Raw genomic sequence first — 22,958 nt, 5'->3', positions numbered from 1 at the left:
TGACCGCACTAATTCTCTTGTGGGTGAATGGGTGAATGGGCAAATCCTGCTCCAAAATATGTCAAGCCTTCTCAGAAGAATAAAGGTGGTTATAACAGCAAAGGTTACATCATACATCATATTGTATAGCTCATACATATAAGAAACAAAGGTAGCTTTGATAGCCTGCAACACACATCAACAGTGGGACTAGAAATGTACATTTCGATTCCATTTATCTCCCACAGCCTCAACTGACCAACAGGTAAAAAGGGAACTGGGGAAACGCAAAGCTCTAGGGTGGCATTGGGCCTAAAGTGTTTGCTGAGAAGTTAAGGGCAAAATTGTGGGAAAATCCCCAGCACATATTTAACCTGAGCTGCAGCCTGCAAGGTATCTCACTTATGTGATAAAACTATTGTGGTGTTCATTTCATTTAAAGTTATTCTTTGATGGTTCATTGTGGTGTGTACCAGAGGCAGGCATTTATCTGCTATGTCAATCTGTCATTGCTAGTCCATTGCTTTGTGTTGTTTTGTTTGCACAAAGGCATTAGTACAGGTCAGCTGGGGTTTTTTTCAGTGAAACTAGATTCCTGGGAAATGGTAGAAAAGTGAAGATCACTCACTGCTAAGATTTTCTTTACTGTCAGACTATCATAAAATGATTACTTTGATGAACAAAAGGTTCTGACAATGTAGAAAACAATTTATACTGACAGTACTGGCCTATTTGCCAGTATTAATCTTCGAAGGCTTTTGGTCTGTTTATCCGGTTGTTGCCCTTTGTATTTTCCCTCTGTACCAATGCAAAGTGTGTGTGTGTGTTTCATTCATGCACCTCTCTTCATTGTCCAGCTTTGCTTGATAATTATACTGATAATTTTTGCTGAATGATTGACCTGTTTTATAGTTGATAATCTGTTTGTTTGTTTGTTTGTTTTTGTTTTGTTTTGTCTTTTAGATTTGTCTCTGCCTCAGACAGATACTCTGATCTCAATTCAATACAGACATTTTGTAGTTTTATTTAAAATATGTTTTGTTTTAAATGTGTGCAAATGTGTGCAGTTCTAAAACTGTGAAAGGAACGTTTTCCCTTCTGCACCACCCTCCTTACCGTGTGAAAGTGTGTACAGTTCCTGTTTTAGACGTTTTGTTATGGCAATAATTGTTTTTACTGTATTTTATTTATGTCAGCAAATATCTGTCTGTTGTTTGTTGAAAGTTCTTTGGGGCTTTTGCTTATTTGCCTAACGATGAAAAGGGGATGTGTAACCTAATGTTTATGACCCCAGAAAAGAGGACAGTGGTAAAGGCAAAATCATAATTCCTGGGGACTGAAAACAAAAAACATACAAAAAAGATGCAATTGTTAAATATAAAAAATTTACAAAGGCTATGTCTGAAATTCCCAGGATGTCAGCAGTTTCTGAAATACTCATCTGGCACCAACATCCATGTCACAGTTAAAGTCACAGAGATCACAATTTTCCCCATTCTGATGTTGATGTGAACATTTCAGTTATATATATTACAGTTTTTATTATATTTGCTTACATTTTGGTGCATAATTTCATACAGCTTTGCCCATGTACATGTTAATTACCTAGTGATGGAAAATTAAGAGTCACAAGTGGCAACACACTGGATCAGGATTGCATTATTATTGAATTATTATATGATTGATTATTGCATAATTCATTCATTCATTTTAACCAGGAACTTCTTGTTGATCTTTCGGCTGCTCCCTACATGTGTGAGGGGTCGCCACAGCGGACCAACTGGTCTGCACAACAACTTGGCACAGGTTTTACGCCGGATGCCTTTCCTAACGCAGCTCTCCCATTTTTATCCGGGCTTGGGACCGGTACTGCATCCAGTGGCTGGGGTGCCCTCATCTTAACCAGGAACGTTGGGTGTAAATCAGGCATGTGGCTGGGTGCCCCAAGGACACCATTCACACCCTCATGCACATTCTCATTCACCTCTTTATTCACACACTCATTCATATTTGGAGTTGTGAGGCAGCAATGCTACCTGCTGCCCACTACATGACTGTACTTTTTCAGTTTGAGGCTAACACCCATGTTGAGAAATAGTCTTGTATACCATTTCTATGCTTTAAGCATTTTGTTTATTAGATGTATTATTGCCATTACCAAATCTACAACATGATCATCATGAAATGTTTTGCCAAAATGTGACCCGTTCGATAATTGGCTAGCCATTTTGAAATTTTCAAATTAAAACAAAAAAATCTGTTTATCCAAGGCACTTTATAGATGATCGATGTTCGTTACATGCCAGTGGATGTTCATGGTTAATTGTGGGTGTGTCTATTATGACAGGCATATTTAACCTGGAACTTTAGAAACTGGAATTACTTGGTCTTTATTAGTCTTACTCACACTTATAAGTATAAGCTGTCTGCTCATGTTTGCCGAGTCTTTGTTTAACTGTGTTTACAACACTTAAAAATGGAACAATGCATGAAACTCAGCATTTAATCTGTAAGTGTGTTTAGCTTAACTACAGTCCAGACTAAAATGCATAGGAGCAGTCCACAGAGTAGTCCAAGTGCAAAACATTATCAGGTTTTATTATTGTACTAGTTATGGATCAAACATGTACTCTATGTGCCCGGCTTTCCTTTTTATCCTTGTTATGAGTTACTGGCAGGTGCTTTGTCCTTACACAATGCCCTGTACAGATAAAGCAAAAGATTAAATTCACCACATATTCATTCAATAATATGATCAATATGATTAATAATCTTACTATATATATTTGATAGTATATCTAAAGACTGCATCATGATTACCATGCAATTACATTCAGAACAAACTGGGTATTTTTTCATTTATGTTCAGAACATATAGCATAAAAAGTAACAGCAATATAATATAATAGGTTCCATGTTACACATTACTTTCAATGTAATAGATCATTTTATGAAATTTGTTTCCTGAAAGACAGTAGCACACAACTGAGATAACAGTGACAGGATATCTTACCTCGCTTCTTCCCGGTCTTTATCCACATACAAACAGATCTTTGTATCTCTCTCCAGAATCTGTTTCTGCAAGCTCTGGACTTCCTCCTGCACTTTCTGGATCTCAGCATTGTGATTTGCTACATGAATAGAGAGAGAGCATTTTATTTTCAAACATGTAATAATATCCTCATATACAATTGTCTAAGAAATAAACTGTAACTTACTTCTTAGGGCATCAAATTCTGAAGATTTTACTGCTTTCTGCTCCTCAGACTCTTTCTGCAGAGACAAGAGATGAATAGGAAATGAGGAAATTAGTCTTATAATAAAGGATACAGTCCCCTCCAAAAGTTGTGGAACAAATCAGTGGATACAGGGAAATTTGTTTGTTTTTGTCTATGTACTGTGGATATTTGAGTTTAAGATTCGAAGTGTTCAACAACTGACTAACCAATTTTTAGGTATAGAAACATACCTATATACTATATATCCGCATATCGCTTTCTTGCAACAACTGCATCATGCTGGTGACCAACTGACATCAACAAACTGTTGCATTGTTTGTTTGTGAGGTTCTTCCAGGCTTGCATTGCAATTTTCTCAGTTGTTTGTTTTAAAGATTTCTCTGCAGTTCCAATACTTCCACAGGGGCTGCATATCTATACTAAGTCATTGGTGTGAAAATCAATAATGTGCTTAATGTGTCTTTTGAGTAAACCTATTTTATGCACTACATTGCAGTGACTGCACCTAATATTAATCACTTCAACTTTGCACTAGCTCTTAATCTGGTACAAAGGAATCTGTTATGTGTTTAAAACATGCTGTGGTGTTTTCTTTTAGCCATGGTATTTATTTCACATGGTACAATGCTATCTGTCACAAAGCAGGTGGCTGAGCAATATTGTAAAAACTTGTGTGTACATTGTGACTGTGAAGGTTTGCAATGTTAGCATACATGCAAATGTACTTCCCTGTATGCACATTTCATGAGCCAACAATAGAATATAATGTATTTCTATACTTGTCAGTTAAAGCTGTCAGGTCAAAGTCATTATAAAGCAGGCAGCAATAAAAGTTAATAAGTGACTGGCACCTTTAAAGTATTCTTCACTGCTATATGATACAAAAACAGTCTTTAGTGTAGATAATAACATTTAGTCTCTTCGTTTCTTTACTTAACCAAGATAAGTTGAATCATTTTCAAGCAAATCATCTAGAAGTAAAAACATACTGAATTATTAAACACAATGAAATTTAGTATACGGTTGATTTACTGAAACTATTTCTTACTCTGCTTGTTTATTTGTTATTTTCAATAACCAATATATCCTGGATTCAGAGCCCATCCCTAGGGATACACCTCTCCACACCCCCACACATCCCACACACTCTGCACACACTCATACCTACCCACCACCACACACAGACTGAATTGCACATTCACTAACACCTAAGGGCAGTTTAGACGTATGAAGAAACCAGAGGAAAGCCAGAGGAAACTCACATTCTTACAAGAGAACATGTAACACAACCTCATGATTTAACCAGACACCTGGAGATGGCATTGCTATCCTCTGCACCAAATACATCACCCTAAATCTCAGTTCAAACACCAATAAATAGCATGATGCTTCAAAGTACTGTCAGTACAGCATTGTAACATACAATCAACATGTGTAACACAATGCAATGCATGTTACACTATAACAGTGCTACAGGCTCTGAAGTAAGTAATTTAATTAAATGCACTTTTCCAGTAACTGATTTAGGCCTAGAATTTTTTTCCCAATCAATTCTGTCAGTCAAAATTGGCTTTGAATTTAAGTTGTACTTTCTGGATCCATTTTAGTAAATACCAATTGATAATTAAGAAAACAAAACCATTGCATCCATTAAATACCACAGAAACCTGTAGACTGAAACCTGAAGCACTGATATATTAACAGACATAATCTTGAAAAAAATATTGATATAAAAAATTCACCAGACAAGCAACAAACAACCTGAACTAAACAACTCTAATCAGCTAGAACTAAATAGATTACCTGTAACTTACAACATAAGTAGTTACTTTACCTTCTGTGTTTGACAGGTTTCCAGGTTTTGACCAGACGTTTCTCTCTCTCTCACCAGCTCATCCATCTTCTTTGTCAGTTGAATTTTCTGTTTGTCCAATGGAACCAGCTGACTGCTCAGTTTCTGCATTGCCGCTTTGGAAATCAGGATTTCATCCTCCTTTGTCTTCACTTCTTGAGTGTTTAAATTGATTAGTTGTCTCATTTTGCGAATGTTAATCTCCTGCTGTATAGCCTGGAAGGACACAACCACCACTGAACACACTGCCAAGAAAACCAATACCCAGACAGGCTTCATCTCGAATGTGAGAGGTAGAGAAAATGAGTTGGAGATCAGGAAATTCACCACAGCTCACTGGATGTTCTTTTCCCTCTGTCTCTCCGTTTCTCCTTTATCTGGAGATTCCACACTGTAGCCTTACTGTGTTCTCAGTAGAGCAGTACTGACAGTGGCCACCTCTGACGGCATTTCACTCCCTCACTCCACCCTCCATCAGGGATCCGGGTTTACCTGTCCAACCAGATACTTAGGTGTAATAATAATGACTGCACAGTGCTGAAAAACGCCATAAACATACGAGAGGTTAACCTGAGGTAGACTTCCTAGCTTCTAGTGCAAGTGGAACAAAGCTGCTGTCAATGTTACTGATAAAAATGAGAAGGCAAACTCTGTGTGTGTGATCTGCAATAAAAACCTTTCCTGTTTTTGAAAAATTTTCCTGGATTTTCCTCAATTAAACTCACACATCCACCTACTTGGTTGCTTAAATGGAAATAAAATTAGGGTTGGTTTATCCAATGCTGGAGAGCCTTCCTAAGATGATGTTTTAAATATGCCCTGATTTGTTATAAGCACTTGTGTAGACTGTTAAAATCAATGCTTATAAATAATGGATTACACTATTCAGATTTTTTTAATAGTTTATTAATGCCCTTTGTCATCAAAAAAACAAATACCTACATTTTTAAAATTGATAAATAGTGTTTTTTTAATAAAAAAAAAATCAGTAAAGCAACACCATGAGAGATAAGTAACTGTTTCTAATTTATTTCTTGCTGTAGCAGCATTTAACATCAACATGAAATTGATATGAATGCCGTAAATAATTTTTTTTAATTAAATTCATATTGTGCATATGCATATTGGGCTAGTAGAAGTAGTGCATCTTATGTAGGTAAATAAAATAAATAAATATAATATCATTTCATAAACTGTCCCAAGTTACCTAATGTCAGAATAATAGACCAGAAAAGCAGGAGCTCAAGCCTGTTAATCAGGAGTTTTTTATATTCCACAGGTTTCTGTTTTCTGCTAGAAACAAACGTTTTATTTTATTATAATGATGGTAGCTTAATGATTTGTCGACTTTTTGAATAGGACAGTTTCTGTGGTGTAGTTAATGGATATAGACAGGTGTAGAAGGAAATAGACCCAGTCTTTACGTGCGTAAGCGAAAGGCGGAGTCTGCAGCAGGTGCGGTGTTTATCTGTCCTGCTTCACACTCTTGTGTGGCTTTTACGCGTCTGCGGCTCGGATGCAAATGGGTTTTTGAGTATTAATTTACTGAGGTGTTTAACAAAGACTCACAAGAATCCGGGTTTTAAACCACACCTTTCCTTTCCAGTTTAAAGCAATCTTAAAGAGCAGAAGCTAAACTGAGGTGCAGCAGTTCCTGTTCCTGTCGGTGAGGTTGTACAGCCGGTTGCACCGACTGTTGCAGACGGATTTTTTTTTTTTTCTTCTTGCAGTTTTCTTCTTGAAGTTCATCATGAAGTACCTGATAGTGCTGCTGGGCTTGATGGTGTCTCTCACCCTGGGCATTTTGGGCGTCATTCACTCGAGGAGGACCTTGGAGATCCAACTGAACAAGACCAACTATTTCGAGAATGTAAAGAACAAAGTGACCAATGACGTGCTGAAGGAGTCCAAGAACAATATTGCTGATGCCAACACTAGGCTGGAGCTAGTCCAGAAAAGCATCCAGGAGCTTACAAACAAAGTCAAAACAGCTCAGGAGGCTGCAGATGGAGCAAAAACAGAGCTGAACACATGCAATAATGATCTGGTGAGAAAGGAGATGGATCAGGGTTTGGGGGAGTCACATATAGTACCAGCAAAACTAGCAGGCAAAACTTTATTATACTTCATTTTATTGTAGCTATGAGTTACTGCCTCAGCCTGGTCCATCTACAGCAACGCTAGAGTTTCATCTCATACTGAATGGGCTGGGGGTTTCTATTCAAAAGAAAAGTAAAATGTTTTAATACATTGTCATTGAAGTGGTACTCTTAGGCACACAGCTTCTGTATATTTAGTTATCTATGTGTTTTTTACCTAGAGAAGTGCATATACAGGTTTATTTTATTTTATTATTTTTTTTGAGGGTGTGGCGAGTATACTGGGATAGGCAGAGACATACTTGTGTATATATGTCATGTGGATGTATGTCAGCATTTTCCAAAACTCTGTTTTACTTTTTATTCCAGAATCAGATCAAGACTCAAATTGGTTCTTTGGAAGCAGACAGAAAGAAAAGTGAGAGTGAGTATCAAATTTCCTCAAAGTTAATTTAGACGGAAAGTTTTCTTTTAATCCAGTCTTCAACAAAGTTATGAAAAAGAAACCATAGAAATGCATTTACACTTGAAACCAGTTTAGTCAAACTTCTCCAAACTGAAGCTAAATCCATCCTGGATTAACCTGGTACTCATAATGATCAAAGTAATGATGAATAGTTTTACACTGAATCTGTGTGGCCATGTTGGGTTAAGGCATCTCAAAGTTTCAGTGTCAGATATGATCCATTACATCATTGTTTTTTATGGGGTTACTGCTGAGTGAATTATAGATTATTTGGTGAAATATTTTAAACCGTTGTCTCTTCATTGACTTCCATCATCAGCTGAGTTTCAGGAGAAGACAGCCAGTATGACGGAGCAGAAAAATAACCTCAAGACAGAACTTGAGAAACGCAGCAAAGTGTGTGACTACATCAACAAGCGCTCTGTAGAGGGGATGTGAGTATATGCTTGAGTGGCTTTTTTATTTTTTTTAATTCTGTGTTTGAAAAGTGGATCAGAATCAGAATCAGCTTTATTGACAAGTACTGTGGTTTTTTACACATACAAGGAATTTGCCTTGGTATATTGGTGCACAACAATAAAAATATGATTCTATATGAATTTTAAGCAAGATTAAATGTGTAGAAAAAATATAGAAAAATATTAACCATGTAATAGTGCAATATAATATTCTATAAAAAGTGAACCAGTGCAAACAATTCAGTTACCAATACCACAGTCAGTGCAGATGGGAACACTAACTGTACATTAATTGTACATTAGTGACCAGTGCAAAACTCAGAGTTTGAGGTAGGAAGGTATCTTGAGGTAGGATCTGTGCTATTGTTGAGATTTACCGGTTCTGTTTGTGGTTTGTTTGGTTAAGGGAATAGGATGGTAGAGTTGCTCATAAAACCCATTTGGTACATTCATTGTCTTATCTGGAGCTTAGGCTTTTCTGATCATTGCATTAAATACAATTTATATGTAATCTAAATCTATACATAATCAAGGTATTATGGAATCAACATTGAACAGTGAATTCCAAAGAATTACATTTCTTCTCATACTATAAGTAATTTAGTAACATTTTCACTATTTCTGATTACTGTTTCTTAACACACATTCCAGCTGTCTTCTTATAATTCTAATTAAAAGTCCAGGCAGCACGATACGATTATCTATGGTGATTATATACTTGCTATTAGTTAAGGTGTTTGAGTGATTGGCTTGCATAGTCTCTATATTTTTGGCTTACTTTGCACAATGCAAATAACCACCTGAAGAACTAACAGGTGTAAATGCAAATGTCTTAATTGGCCTGAGGGACTGAGTTTTCCATTTGGCTCCATCAAGTTTACATCTGCCATTTATTTGCACTCTTATAGTCTGCAATATAGTTTCATTTTATTACATACTGGACTAAACCAAGTAGATGTCAAATGGCTGTCAAAGGTTCAGTAGATAAGCCAGGAGTACCATATGTTCTTTTTTGTAACTTCATTTTCCTGTATTACTTCCATTGCTACACTTCCATCTACAGGCAGCACTGAGCATTTCATCTCTTAGGTGCTGTGCATCCATGCTTAAAGTCTATAAGTGTTTTCTAACAGCTTCAGGAATGTGTAAAATAAACTTGCCTGGAAAAAAATGTTTAAATTCTAATTTTTTGTTTATGTTTTGCTAACAGGAAACTCTGTGGTATTGTTCCTGTTATACAAGTGGAGACAAATCCTGAAGCTCCTAAAGCAGCCTAATAAGAGACAAAGGCAGGAGCGCCAAAGATACATGTCAAGAGTTGGAAGCTTTAAGGGCAGATAAGATAAATATGAACAAAATAATTTAGCAAAACAGTGAAAACTTCAAGGCTTCATTATTTATATCAAATAAAAAACATGTACACATACACAGGCAGACCTACAATATTTGCATACACAAGTACAAGTTGTATAGATTTCTTTTTATTTTCTTGGTTAATCATTAAATGTATTGATATGTCGTCTGCTTTTTTTTGTTGTTTTGTTGAGGGTATGTGTCTGAGATGCAAGCTTTTTTTTTGTCATTTCAGATTGTATATTTTTATGTTTGTACAACTTTTATAATAAGTTGTATGTTACGGTAAGAAAATTAATACTCACCTTTAACAATTATCTCTGAGGTCCTGAATGAGGATTAAAGAAATTTCAAAGTTCATGTTTGAATCTGGAAGTGGCCACTATTATCTACATTACATGTGTACTATGTGGTTGCTCCAACAGAATTGGCACTGAACTGGTTTAGGCTGATTTTCATGATTCAATACTTCACACACAACTAACACTTTCTCAGTTACTAGAACAACCATTTTAATTCTCAGTATACATTTTTTAGGATACATCTGATGATTTATAAACTCATAAGTTCTCATTAATATCTTTAAGAAAGCATTATGTCTGTCATAATATGCTTCTAAATCTGCAGCATGTTTTAGGTCATGCTTTCTGTCACCTGTAGGAGGTGATGATGGACGCAAGTGCAAATTCTTACTGCATAAAGTGCAGATGATACTATGGTACATTTGGTGACATACAAACACAAAAGCTTGGCAAAGAAACACACAGAAACCAGAATATAAATGAGGAGTAACATGAAGCTGTCAGTAATCAAAAGGGCATGTGACATAGTCATGTGATATGCTGGGGCTGATGGGTAATATAGTTCAGTACTGATTTCAGCATCTTTGATTTCATTTTTCTTTGTCTGAACTCTTAATTTAAAAAAAATAGTGTTCACTCTTAAATAAAAAATAATTAGTTTTCTCATTCTATAGCCTGAAAGGCTATAACCACTAATGCACACACCACCAAGAAAACCAATGCCAGACAGTCTTCGTAATGAATATGAGTGTTAGAGAAACTGAGCTGGAGGTGAGAAGATTCACTGCAGTTCACTGGGTGCTCTTTACCCACTCTCTCTTGCTCCGCCTCTTGGTTTCTCCATTATCTGTATATTCCACAGTGCAGACTTACTGTGTTCTTAGTAGAGCATTACTGTCAGTGGCCACCTCTGACAGCATTTCACTCCCTCACTCCACCCTCCAACTGGGATTTGGGTTTACCTGTCCAACCAGATCCTTAGGTGTGACAACAGTGACAGAGCAGTGCCGAAGACAAATAATAAAAAGCAGGCACTAATGGACAGTTTCTTGCTATTTTAAATTTTGCTTGAATGAATAGGCCATGAAAATACCACAAGAAAAAGCTGAGGTAGACTACATAACAAGAAATGCAAGTGGAACAAAGCTATTGTTACTTAAAATACGTAGGCAAACCATGTGTTATTTGCATTGAAAACAAAGCCTGTTTTGAAAGAACAGGCCTTTAGTCTCAATAAACCTCTCATGCATTTACTCAGTGGTTGCTTAAATTAAAATAAATATAAAGTTTACTTTTTCACTCCATTGATGGTCTTTCAGTATGTTCAGGTAATCAGCTGACCTCATTTTTTGGGCATATAACATTGCTGAACCTTGAAGAAAACAACTTCAAATGTTTTGACTCAAAACAAAACCATAGAATATTTTGCTTAAAAAGGTTTATGTCCCCATGATCCTGATTTGTTATAATCACGTGTAGAGAGTTAAAAAAAAAATACTTATAGTATATAATACTTCACTGGGTGAATTCAGATTTGTTGGGACTATTTTTGAATTGTCTTTTAACACCTTTTGCTATTAATACAGCAAATGATACATTTCTAAAATCCTTAAGACACTGCTTAACATGCGAAGGAAAAAAAGTAAATAGTAGAATTAACATGGGTTACCCTTTTGTCGAATCCATTTAAATGACATTGTACATATTTTACTGATAAAGGCACACTTTTAACATGTTATTTAATTTTAGCATACATATTCATGACATCAACAAAATTCAGTAACAGAAATACTGAAAATCTAAAAAAAAAATTCAGGACTATCAGCTTCAGAAAGAAAATCACAGTAAAGCAGCGCAACTAAAAGGTTTTTTTTAATGCATTTCTTACTGTAGCAGCATAACACATGATTTAAACATAATAAAGATCATCAACATCAATCTAAAATGATATGAATGCAGTGCCCATGTTACATGTTACTTTTATCAGGCTGTTTCACTGCAAGGGCTTGGTGCCACAAACGTTGACTTGTCAGACCAGAAAACAAATGATGATTGACCAATTAACCTGACGTTCCAATATATCTGAAGTCAGCCTAATGCTGTAGGAAAGAGTGTGTTGCACTTTTCCAGTATACAGTGTTCTATATTCATATTCATCATTCCATTCATACCACACTGTACCACATACAGATCTAATCATTGTAATCACTGTATTCAGATTCTATACTTTCTATTTATTATATCTATTTATTCTCTTATTGTACCTGTTAGTGGGTGGGATATATTAGGCAGCAAGTGAACATTTTGAACATGCTGGCCCCTGTGCACCGCTGAAAGCACTAACAATGGACACATAAGCATCAGAACTGGAGCATGGAGCAATGGAAGAAAGTGGCCAGTTCTGATGAATCACGTTTTCTTTTACATCTCATGGATGGCCGGGTGTGTGTGTGTTGCTTACTAGGGGAACACATGGCACCAGGATGCACTATGTGAAGAAGGCAAGCCGGCTGAGGCAGTGTCATGCTTTGGGCAGTGTTCTGCTGGGAATCCTTGGGTCCTTCCATCCATGTGGATGTTACTTTGACATGTACCACCTACCTAAGCATTGTTACAGACAATTCTTTTTACCTTTCATGGAAACGGTATTCCCTGATGGCTGTGGCCTCTTTCAGCAGGATAATGCTCCGTGCCACAAAGCAAAATTGTTTCACGAATGGTTTGACGAGCACAAGTATGACTTTGCCTCTAAATTCCCCAGATTTCAATCCAATCGAGCATCTGTGGGATGTGCTGGACAAACAAGTCTGGTCCATGGAGGCCCCACCTCGCACCCTACAGGACTTAAAGGACCTCCTGCTAACATCTTGGTGCCGGATACCACAGCACACCTTCAGGGATCTAATCTTGATTGGTCAGGGCTGTTTTGGCAGCAAAAGGAGGAGCACCAACACAAAATGAGGCGGGTGGTCATAATGTTATGCCTGATCCGTGTATGTTCTATTTTATTTTATAATATTATTTTTTGTTTGTACCTTACTCTTATATCTTTTACACTATTGTCAACTGGCAGTCGTAAAAAAGCATATCGTACTGTGTATGTGTATGTATGTGACAAATAAAATGTGAATGTGAAACTGATATACAGCAACACTGCAGGACCTCAGACCTGTTAATCGAGTTACATAGATATGGGTGTGGAATGTGACTCATTTTAAACAAATAATACAATTTATTTAATGATCAATTATCATTCGCCAAATTATATTTTCTGATAATAATCCAGGATTAATGACTGTGGACTATTTGTACAGGACACTGTGTTGTAGTAGATTATCCCCTTTAGGAAATAGACGGTCTGTATACCTGCGCAAATAAAAAAAAAGGCGGAGTCTGCGAATGGTGCGGATCTTTCCTCTTCTGCGTCTCGCTCGTGTGACTTTTACGCGTCTGCGCCTCTCATACGAATAGGATTTCGATCATTAGTTTATTCATTCATTTAATAGAAACATGCCCACTGACGCACAGTGTATTAAAGCCACACCTTTGATTTCTTAACTCATCTTTCTTAAACAGAAGAAACCCAAGGAGCCTGAGTGCTGCAGTTCCTGTTTTTAGGAGAGGTTTAGTTGTACAGCCGGTGGCACCACACCGATTACAGAAGTGTATTCAATCGCCTCTCTTTTTCTTCGTGAAGTTCATTATGAGGTCTTTTGCAGTGGTGGTGGGCTTGTTGGTGGCATTCACCCTGGGCCTATTGGGCATTATTCACTCGAGGAAAAACTTGGTGATCCAACTGATCAGTACCAACCATTTTGAGAGTGTGAAGAACAAAGTGACCAGTGACGTGCTGAATGAGTTCCAGTCCAATATTGCTGAGGCCACCATTCGGCTGGAGCAAACCAAGAAAGAACTCCAGGAACTTTCAGCCGACGTTAAAGGATCTCAGGAGGTTGCAGATGGGAAAAAAGCTGAGCTGAAGACATGCAACAGTGATCTGGTGAGGAAGGAGATTGGTCAAGGGTTGTGGGAGCCAAATATAGAAAAGTTTCATGACATACTTGATGTGCAGTCATTAGAGAGCCAAGTAGTTTGATATTTCCAAGTGGAAAAATATTTACTGCAGGTAGAAAAGATAAGAGTTTTTTTTTTCACTCAGAGTATGGCACGTATACTGAGAAAGGCATACATGTGAAGTATGGATTTATGTTATCATTTTCCAAAATCTGTTTTACTTTTCATTCCAGAGTCAGATCAAGGATGAAATTGGTTCTCTAGAAGCAGAGAGAAGCAAATCTGACAGTGAGTACAATATTTACTGAGTTAATTTAGACATATTTTTGCTAGAGTAGTTTCTTTTTAATCCAGTCTTAGGTATTCAGGGAAAGTGCAGAAAAGAAAAAGAGCATAGAAATTTATTCACAGATGAAACCTGTTTAGTCAAACTTCTCAACATCAGTACAGAGCTAAATTAAAAATTACTCTAATTACTGATAATTCTGGATTAACCTGACACCTGTAACAATCCAGACTTTATGGCTAGTTGAATACTGACTCCCTGTGGCCATGTTGGGTTAAAGCACCCCAAAGGTTTATTGTCAGATGACATTGTGTGAATGGAAAATGCAGTGTTTTTATGGGATTACCGCTGAGTGAATTATAGATTATTTGGTGAACTCTGTTGTCTCTTTATTGACTTCCATCATCAGCGGAGTTTCAGAAGTCAAAGTCTAGTTTGACCGAGCAGATAAGCAACCTCAAGAAAGAACTTGAGAAACGCAGCAAAGTGTGCGACTACATCACCAAGAACTCTGTAGAGGGGATGTAAGTATATTTTCTTGAGTGGCTTTACTGGTTCTGTTTATGGTTTGTTTGGTTAAGGGAACAGGATGGTACAGTTGCCCAAAAATGTCCTTTTATACTAACATTCATTGTCTTATTTGTAGCTTAGGGTGTCTGTTTCTTGAAGCACATTTCAGATGTCTCCTGATAAGTCTAATTAAAAGTACAGGCTGCATGATAAACTCATCTGTAGTAATTTTATATCTGTTATTAGTTACGCTGGTTGATTGATTGGCTTGCATAGTCGCTATTTTTTTAAGGTCTGGACTCCAATCCATGTATGATGCTCCTTGAATCACTCTTTTACAATTTGAACTCAATGAATCCTGACATTGTCATCCTGGAATATGCCCATGCCATCATGGGAAAAAATGTCCATTGGTGGACAAACTTGGTCTTTCAGAATGTTCTATAAGTCATCTGACCTCATTTGGGCATATAATGTTGCTGAACCTAGAACAGACCAACTGTAGCAACCCCATATTTTAACACTGCCCCCACAGGCTTGTACGGTAGGCACTAGGCATGATGGGTGTATCACTTCATCCACCTCTCTTTATACCCTGATGCGCCCATCACTCTGGATCAGGGTAACTGCTTGTTTGTTTTTTTCTTTCTTTGTTATCTTTTGTTTTGTTTTTTTGATTTTTCAATTTGATTCCACGAAACGTTCAAGTCAGGGATGCCTTATCTTATCCACAAAGGGATATTCAACGAAAGGCTGCTATTACCTATTTGCCTATTTAGTGAAATGAGGCAGTGTATGAAAATGTTTATATAAATGCAGATCAGTGGTAGAACAGTGTAAATATTGTGTATAAAGAGCAGATGTGTTGATGTGTGCAATAAAAGTGCAATATATAGTGCAAATATTTGCTATGCCAAAAATGTCTGGTGGAGGCAGTGTGTGTTGAGTAGGTGAGGCTAGAAAATGTCCAGGTTCTAGGTAGTGTCCTGTTTGAAGCATGTGAGGAATATTAACTGTTCCAGAGAGAGGTTGGAGCACTGGCTCTAATGGCCTGACCTGAGATTTAAGCGGTAATTGATTGGTATTAACGAGCCTAAAGTGTGCCAAGAAAATGTTCCCCACACCACTATATCATCTCTATCAGCCAGACACCATGCAGGTTTGGTCCATGGATTCATGCTGTTTGTGTCAAGTTCAGACTCTATCATCTTTGTAACTCAGCAAAAATTAAGATTAATCAGACCAGGCTACATTTTTCCAGTCTTCAACTGTCCAGGTTTGTTGAGCCTGTGCCCACTGAAGCCTCAGATTTTTGTTGTTGGCTGACAGAAGTGGAACTCTAAATGGTTTTCTGCTGCTGTTGGCCATCCTGGATGGTTTTTTTTCTTTATTGCACCATTTTGAATCAATTCTGACTGTTGAGAGTGAACATTTCCGAGAGATCAGCAGTTACAGAAATAAATCAGCTTGTCATGCCACGGCAAAATCACTGAGACCACTTTATTCTCATTCTAATGGTTGATGTGAACATTACCTGAAGCTGCTGGCCTCTATGACTTTATGTATTACACTACTGCCACATGATTTTCTAATTAGATCATTGCATGAATGCGTACATGTGCAGGTGGTCCTAATAAAGTGCTATGTGAGTGTATATGCATTCTTGTAGACATCACAGTGCTGGGTAAACTTGGTAGACTTGAAATGGCTGTCAAACAGAAAAAGCCAGGAGATCAGAAAAGCCAGGAGACAAATTCAAATTGTATTTGTCACATACTGTACACAATCATACACATGTAGTAAAATGCATTTTACGACCATTTACAGCCGGCCATGTCCATGTATGAAACATCAAGATATATAAAAAAAAGTGTCTAAGTAGAATTTAAATGTATAATAAAATGAGATAAAAATAGAATAGTAAAGAAATAAAATGCCATATGCTGTACGGACTTCATTTTCCTGTATTACTTGTGCTGCTGCACTACCATCTGCAGGCAGCCCATGTCATCTCTTTACAATGAGTCTTAATGTCTGTAAGTGTCTATCTTAATGCCTATAAGTGTTTTCTAATAGCTTCATGAATGTAGTATGATATTTAAAATAAACTTGCCTGGGAAAAGCTGCTTAATTTGTGCTTTTTTTCTCTAACAGGAAACTCTGTGGTATTGTACCTGTTCTACAAGCCGAGCCAAATCCCGGAGCTGCTAAAGCAGCCTAATAAGAGGCCAAGGCAGGAGCTCCAAGGTTAAAGCTTTGAGGGCAGAGAAGATAACATGGACTAAGTCATCGAAATAAAAAGTGAAAACTCAAAGCTTTATTATTTATATCAAGGAATATTTATATTAAGGAAAATGCACTCATACAATTGCAGACCTACAATATGTGCATATACAAATACAAGTTACACTCCATAGATTTCTTTCAATCTTTTAGGTCAAAATCAATGTCTTGATATGTCTTCTATTGTTCTTGTGTTTTGTTTTCAGGCTATGTTTCTGACTGGATGTTTTTCCATATACAGGAATGTTTATACTGTTATACATCTTATGATTTTTTACTAAAAGTTCATAGGAGTTTGGTCCAACCATCTCTCAGGTTAGGAGGAAGGCATGCATCAAGATTCATCAAGACTCTCAGTGGAATGAATTTTTCCTAGATATCTGACCAGCTGAGTCAATGGCAGCCTTCAAACAGGCTTGTACATTCTTATAAATCTTTAGGAATGCACTGAGGCTGTCAAAATGTGGTTAAGGATTTTCTAAAAGTGCATTAGGTTTGTAAAACATGTTTCCCAATAAGTCTGTGGCTTATTGCTTTTTGTAAATCGTTCCTTCCTCTCATCCCTTTCATGAAGTAAATCAAGTATATTTAGAAGAATATCAGTAAATGAAATGAAACTGTTACAAGGAACTAAATTTAATAAGCAAAATCAAACTGTACCTTCTTAGTAATGTCCATGTTGTACCTGTTTTCACATGTTTTCTTAAAAAAAATGAAAGCAATGTGCATAACAACAAATTAGTTTTCAGGCCTTTTAGCCTTCATTAAAAAACAAAATCAACAATTTTTTAAGGTAAGATAACAAATGGTTTAAGTTGGCATGCACAAATTGTGTATTATCTGTTTTCAGTCCTGGTACTGAATGTAAATCAATTTATTTAAGCAATTTATATAAGGGTAAGTGAATAAAAAGGAGTATGGTAAGACATGTACTTGTCTGTTTGTTTCTGTGTCACTCTAACTATTTAATAATGGCCGTTTAGTGTTTGCCTTTATGGGAGTTGTGTGTGTGTTGATAACACTATGAAGCTAGAATAAGAGTACCTGTGTTGCATTACTAATACATTCTGTAAATTTGGTGTGTGTGCATTCATATTTACTTATCTACACATATCCTTTTGTTTCTTTGTGCTATCGTGATCTGATCTTAGTTACCTTGCTTCACTGTACAGTATGTGTGTCTGTGTTGTGTTTTGACTTCAGGCTCCAGGATACACTCTCATACATTTGTACTAGTTTATATCGACCAAACAAAATGCTCTGACCTTCTCACTGTCACTCCTCATCATCCTCAGCCGATTACCTCAGTGTGTTCCTTGCCATAGTGACATAAACCAATCAGAGACCAATCTGTATCTCCATCTCTTTTCAAGGTAACTTTCAAAAAATGTTACTTGTGGAGTTCATTCCTGTCTCAAATTTATCCTGTCATAAGGCACAAACAATGAAAATGTACACTTAAAAATACAACAAGGTTCTTAAGGAGCAATTATGCACCATAAATAGAGGATTTAATGGTTTGCATTATATTTACTTTTACTAGAACCTATTAATAGGTGCACCACCACTGTGACATACATTTCAATGCACAGTTTGTTAAAAAAAATCTAATCAAATCTCATATTTCTTTTAGAATTATCTGTATTAATTGTGTTACACATCTGTGCATGCCTTTGTTTTAAACACTGAATCAGTCAAATAGCTAAATAAGAGTGTTTTATTTATAATTAGTGGTCAGTAAGTGAATCAAATTATAAACACATATGGGTCATATTACTAAAGAACAAGCTTTTTGTTTTCTTCTAAGCTTTTAACAATCTCTGAGGTCTGTTTATTACATCTGAAGCATCACAGTCTGTGTGGATGTTTACTGTGTCATTCTCGCTCGAGGTATAATGACAGAAAGCTGAAATGAAAGTTGATTTTGTCTGAACATGTGAACTTTATTGAGTGAGCATGTGTTTGCACTCCCTATATTCCTGTCCCACTCCACCAATGACAATGCTGCCCCCAGGCTCACAATTAAGCCGTGCAATTAGTGGCACCCTCTTCTGCCTCAGCTCACTCAGAAGGTCACTCTGTTCAGCAGGACTCTGGACAATAACCACAGCAGAGGGAGGAGGAAGAAACCGATAGAACTCTAAACTTACACCTGCAATTTTCCCTGAGATTCACTTTGATGTGTGACCTTGCAGCACATACAGATCATTAATTCTGATTGTATTTACAGTACAATAATTAGCACATTAATTTAGCAGACACATAATACATAATAAAACATTTAATATATTTTAGCCTAGTAAACAGAACCTGAAATAAAATATGAATGACAGAGAAGTTTGTTTTTCACATGAATATGATTCTTCACTAACTACTGTTTTTTTATTGTAATGAATTTTAATTGCATTGTAATGAAAGTATAGAGCACAAAATCTGTCTCTTGTTCATTCTTTATGTGGTTAAGGGCACAAGTTTGGCAGGACAGGAAGCTATCCTATAAAATCAAGTATTTTATTTGGTATCAGGCCCGCTGGCGATAAACCTGCTTGTTTTAGGACTTTATTCGTTCATGACCTTTTGGTCGAATTATAAGCGAAGCAAAAATAATAGGAAATAAAATAAGGAAGATGAATAATGAAACAATTAACATAAAAAGAATTGTATAAATAAAAGGAACAACAATAACAGGGAGAGTCACAAAATGGAAATTGTTCATTTCTCCATAAAGTCAAGAGAGGAAGCTCACATAGAGAAAGAAAGAAATGATGTGCCCTGTCTTATTGGACCGAAATAATGTATTTTTAAACTATAAACTATATATTAACAAATGCTTAAACATTGCACCATTAATTAATAGCCAATACACACACACACTCACACACGTGTGTGTGTAATTACTAATTAATGGGGTTGTATGTTACCATGCATCTAAGATCTTCTCACCTTCTCACCAAAACTGTGTTGGATTAAACTTTTTGTCTCATATAGCTTTATTTGATCTTTTATTCTTTCATGTTCAGAACATAACAATGCACAATGTATACACAAGAAACTGTTCAATAAAATAAATACGTTTTTTGAAGAACAATTTTTACTTAAGTATTTTTAAACATTTTTAATTAATTACTTAATGTAATTACTAATTAATGGTGCATTGTTTAAGCATTTGTTAATTCTTGGGAAGAATATCCAAAAAATGGCAAAAATGATATTATATACATATCACTCTTTGAAAAGAATACAGTGGATAGTAAAAGTATACAGAGTAAAAGTGACGAAAAGAATCCAGAAATCCAGGAATTTTATGAATTCAGCAGAAATCACAAACTCAATAAACAAACAAGTAAACAAATCATTTTTTCCCAATGTCTGCAAAATCTATTGAATCTATTCTGTTGAAAATTAAATTCCCAAAAAACATAATGATGTTGTCTAGTAGTCCAGTGATATGTGCTAATAATGATTGGTTAAAAAATTTCATCAACAGTCAGTTTGGCAGTTGTAATGGATGTAATGCTCATTGGGACAGCGGTGTGGAATGGATCTGATCATTGTGATATTGATAAGGGAATTTTGTGCCTGGAGTGACTGACATGACTGTTCGCCCTCTTCCTGTGCATGTGTGTGAAATCACATTTATTGATCAGCCTAATGCAGGAGGAAGAGCCGCAGGCACGCTAATCAATATGCTACTAATTAACCCATGTATGTGTGGTCTGCAAAACCTCTGCCAGGGACACACACACACACACATATATATATATGCCCATCAGAGTGATACTATTCACACACTCACATAGATTTTCTTATGCACTACACACCACATTATATGGATTAGATGTTTCATTTATGTATGTGTGTGTTACGCAGTTGCTTTAGTGCTAATAAGGATGTAGACAAGGCTTCTTCACCGCATGGTAAGTTTTGTAACTGTGTGATTAATGATTGTGTTTACTGACACTGTATCACATACATGATGATTTGTGTAATGTTTTGACTTCTGCTGTTGTTGCTAGCATTTTGCTCTAATTGGTGTGATGTATATTGGGCTTTAACAGTGGTTTTATTGTTGTATTGTGTACGTAGTGTACATAAGGGATTATTCTTGTTCTTTGTGTATTTCTCTTATCTGATTTTACCCATCCTCTAGTCTTTTTTTTCTTGTTTATCCCCTTAATTATCTCCCTATATTCTCAGTAAACAGTGATTCCATCACATCCTTTTGAAGCGCCATGTTTTGTTTGCAGGTACCTGGCTCATCAGCAGCAGGCCTGGGGCTATGTGATATGTTTGATATTCGGTTGTTTTCCTCATATCACATCAACTAAATATCAGACATATTCCTATAGAGCCTGGCACAACTCTGCTCATCTTAACATTTTGTCATCTTCAAAGTTTTGTACCTGAAGGTACGGTACTATCACAAATATTAGATTAGTGCTAGCAAGAAAGTATTGACCTGGATGTGCTGATGTACTGTCGCATTACTAAATGTCCTAAAGACAATTATATACATATACTCTTTTCTTCCAGCTGTATCTGTTCATCTTTAAACTACTTTACAAAAAGTATTATAAAAGGTAAATAAATGGTAAATAAACGTTTTACCAAACTAATATGCAGACATTTACGACTTAAAAAAAAGTACTTAAATAAAATGTTTTTCAAAAAATAATTATTTTACTGAACTTTTTCTTGTGTATACATTGTCCATTGTTATGTTCTGAACATGGAAAAATAAAAGATTAAATAAAGCTATACAAGACAAAAAGGTAAAAGACTTTAATTCAATACGGTTTTGGTGAGAAGGTGTTAGTTGTATGGTAATATACAACCCCTCAAATAAAACAATAAAAGTATATTTTCTAGAAAAAAAAAATATATGTAATGATATATTGTAATATATGGTCACTAATGGGGGAAAAAAACATGAGGTTTTAGTCACGAGTGCAGTGAATTTACACCCAAACTCTCAGCTGATGAATTTTAGACAGGATTTGGTTTGGTATATTTCCATCCATCCATCCCTTTTCTATACCCGCTTTATTCCTAATTAGGGTCATGGGGATCTGCTGAAGCCTATCCCAGCATACATTGGGCGAAAGGCAGGGGTTTGGTATATTTCCATATATTCTTATGTCTATTTACATTTATTTATAGAAATAAATAACTGAGAACACTTACGAGCTTGTTTAAAGGGAAGGTGCACATTCCATACAGACCTCTTCACAAATCTTTTCTTGCATTAGGTTATAACGAAATGGTGCGAAATACATCATCTGTAAACAGTATTCCAAATGTTCACCCAGTTGTATATTTGATGTCTTCTGTTATTTGTCATTGCAATGTACATGTACTGAAAGGATGGAGATTAACACAGTGTATGACTCAGTAAGCAAACTCCTGTCCCATAGCCACACTAACCTTGGAATTCCATCATGCTTATAAAGATAGACTTTTCCTTCTAATCAGACCTCCAGCACTGTTATTAATGCATTAATACAACAGTTGTCATTTATCATTCACATTTTAACCTTTTTCACTAGCCTATGAATCTAATAAATGTGATATAGAGAGATAATACAATTAATTCCAAAGCCAAATCCACATTTGCTTTGGATTAAGACAGAAGAAATTATTTTTGGTTCTGCCCAGACCTGATGAAATTAAAATATGTGACCATTCCAGTTTGTTTCATTAAAGGGAAATCACACACACACACACACACACACAGAGAGAGAGAGAGAGAGAGAGAGAGTCATTCAATGGATTGGGGGCAATTCAAAGAAAAGAAGTGCACACAAACTGAAGGCAGTCAGATAAGCTTGGTAAACATATTATCTCACTGCTGCTTTCTGGGTTTTACCTAAAGAGCTAAAATATCTATTAGACTTACTTGTGCAATAGTCAGTATAGAAAATCTAACATGGACATGCAATAATTCTACTATTGTTGCATAATGATCCAGATAAAGTATAATTACACAGCATATATGATTAATCCATATATTATTATTATTATTGTTATCATTACTATTATTATTATTGTTGTTGTTTTAGTATTATTATTACACTGTTCACTGTACATTATTTATATATAAACTATACAACACATCAA

At 36.1% G+C, this 22,958-nt stretch overlaps 2 protein-coding genes across 2 annotated transcripts; one reads left to right on the top strand and one right to left on the bottom strand.

The window, feature by feature from the left end:
* Positions 1–1,958: 1,958 nt before the first annotated feature.
* On the bottom strand, positions 1,959–5,349 carry si:dkey-87o1.2 (uncharacterized protein LOC796684 homolog). The gene is made up of 4 exons (XM_058390835.1): positions 5,053–5,349; positions 3,198–3,252; positions 2,993–3,110; positions 1,959–2,680 (listed from the first exon to the last, which is right to left on the bottom strand). Exons 1-4 carry the CDS (start codon positions 5,347–5,349, stop codon positions 2,641–2,643), a joined length of 510 nt encoding a protein of 169 aa, XP_058246818.1. The 3' UTR covers positions 1,959–2,640.
* A 7,806-nt stretch (positions 5,350–13,155) lies between these two features.
* On the top strand, positions 13,156–17,767 carry zgc:174935 (uncharacterized protein LOC796019 homolog). Its single transcript, XM_058399080.1, has 4 exons — positions 13,156–13,748; positions 13,996–14,050; positions 14,458–14,572; positions 16,713–17,767. Exons 1-4 carry the CDS (start codon positions 13,452–13,454, stop codon positions 16,777–16,779), a joined length of 534 nt encoding a protein of 177 aa, XP_058255063.1. The 5' UTR covers positions 13,156–13,451; the 3' UTR covers positions 16,780–17,767.
* The last annotated feature ends 5,191 nt before the right edge of the window (positions 17,768–22,958 follow it).

This window comes from Hemibagrus wyckioides, linkage group LG01 (genome assembly GCF_019097595.1).
Source record: "Hemibagrus wyckioides isolate EC202008001 linkage group LG01, SWU_Hwy_1.0, whole genome shotgun sequence".
In the NCBI taxonomy this organism is placed as follows: Eukaryota; Metazoa; Chordata; class Actinopteri; order Siluriformes; family Bagridae; genus Hemibagrus; species Hemibagrus wyckioides.
This window is presented reverse-complemented; position numbering and strand designations above follow the sequence as displayed.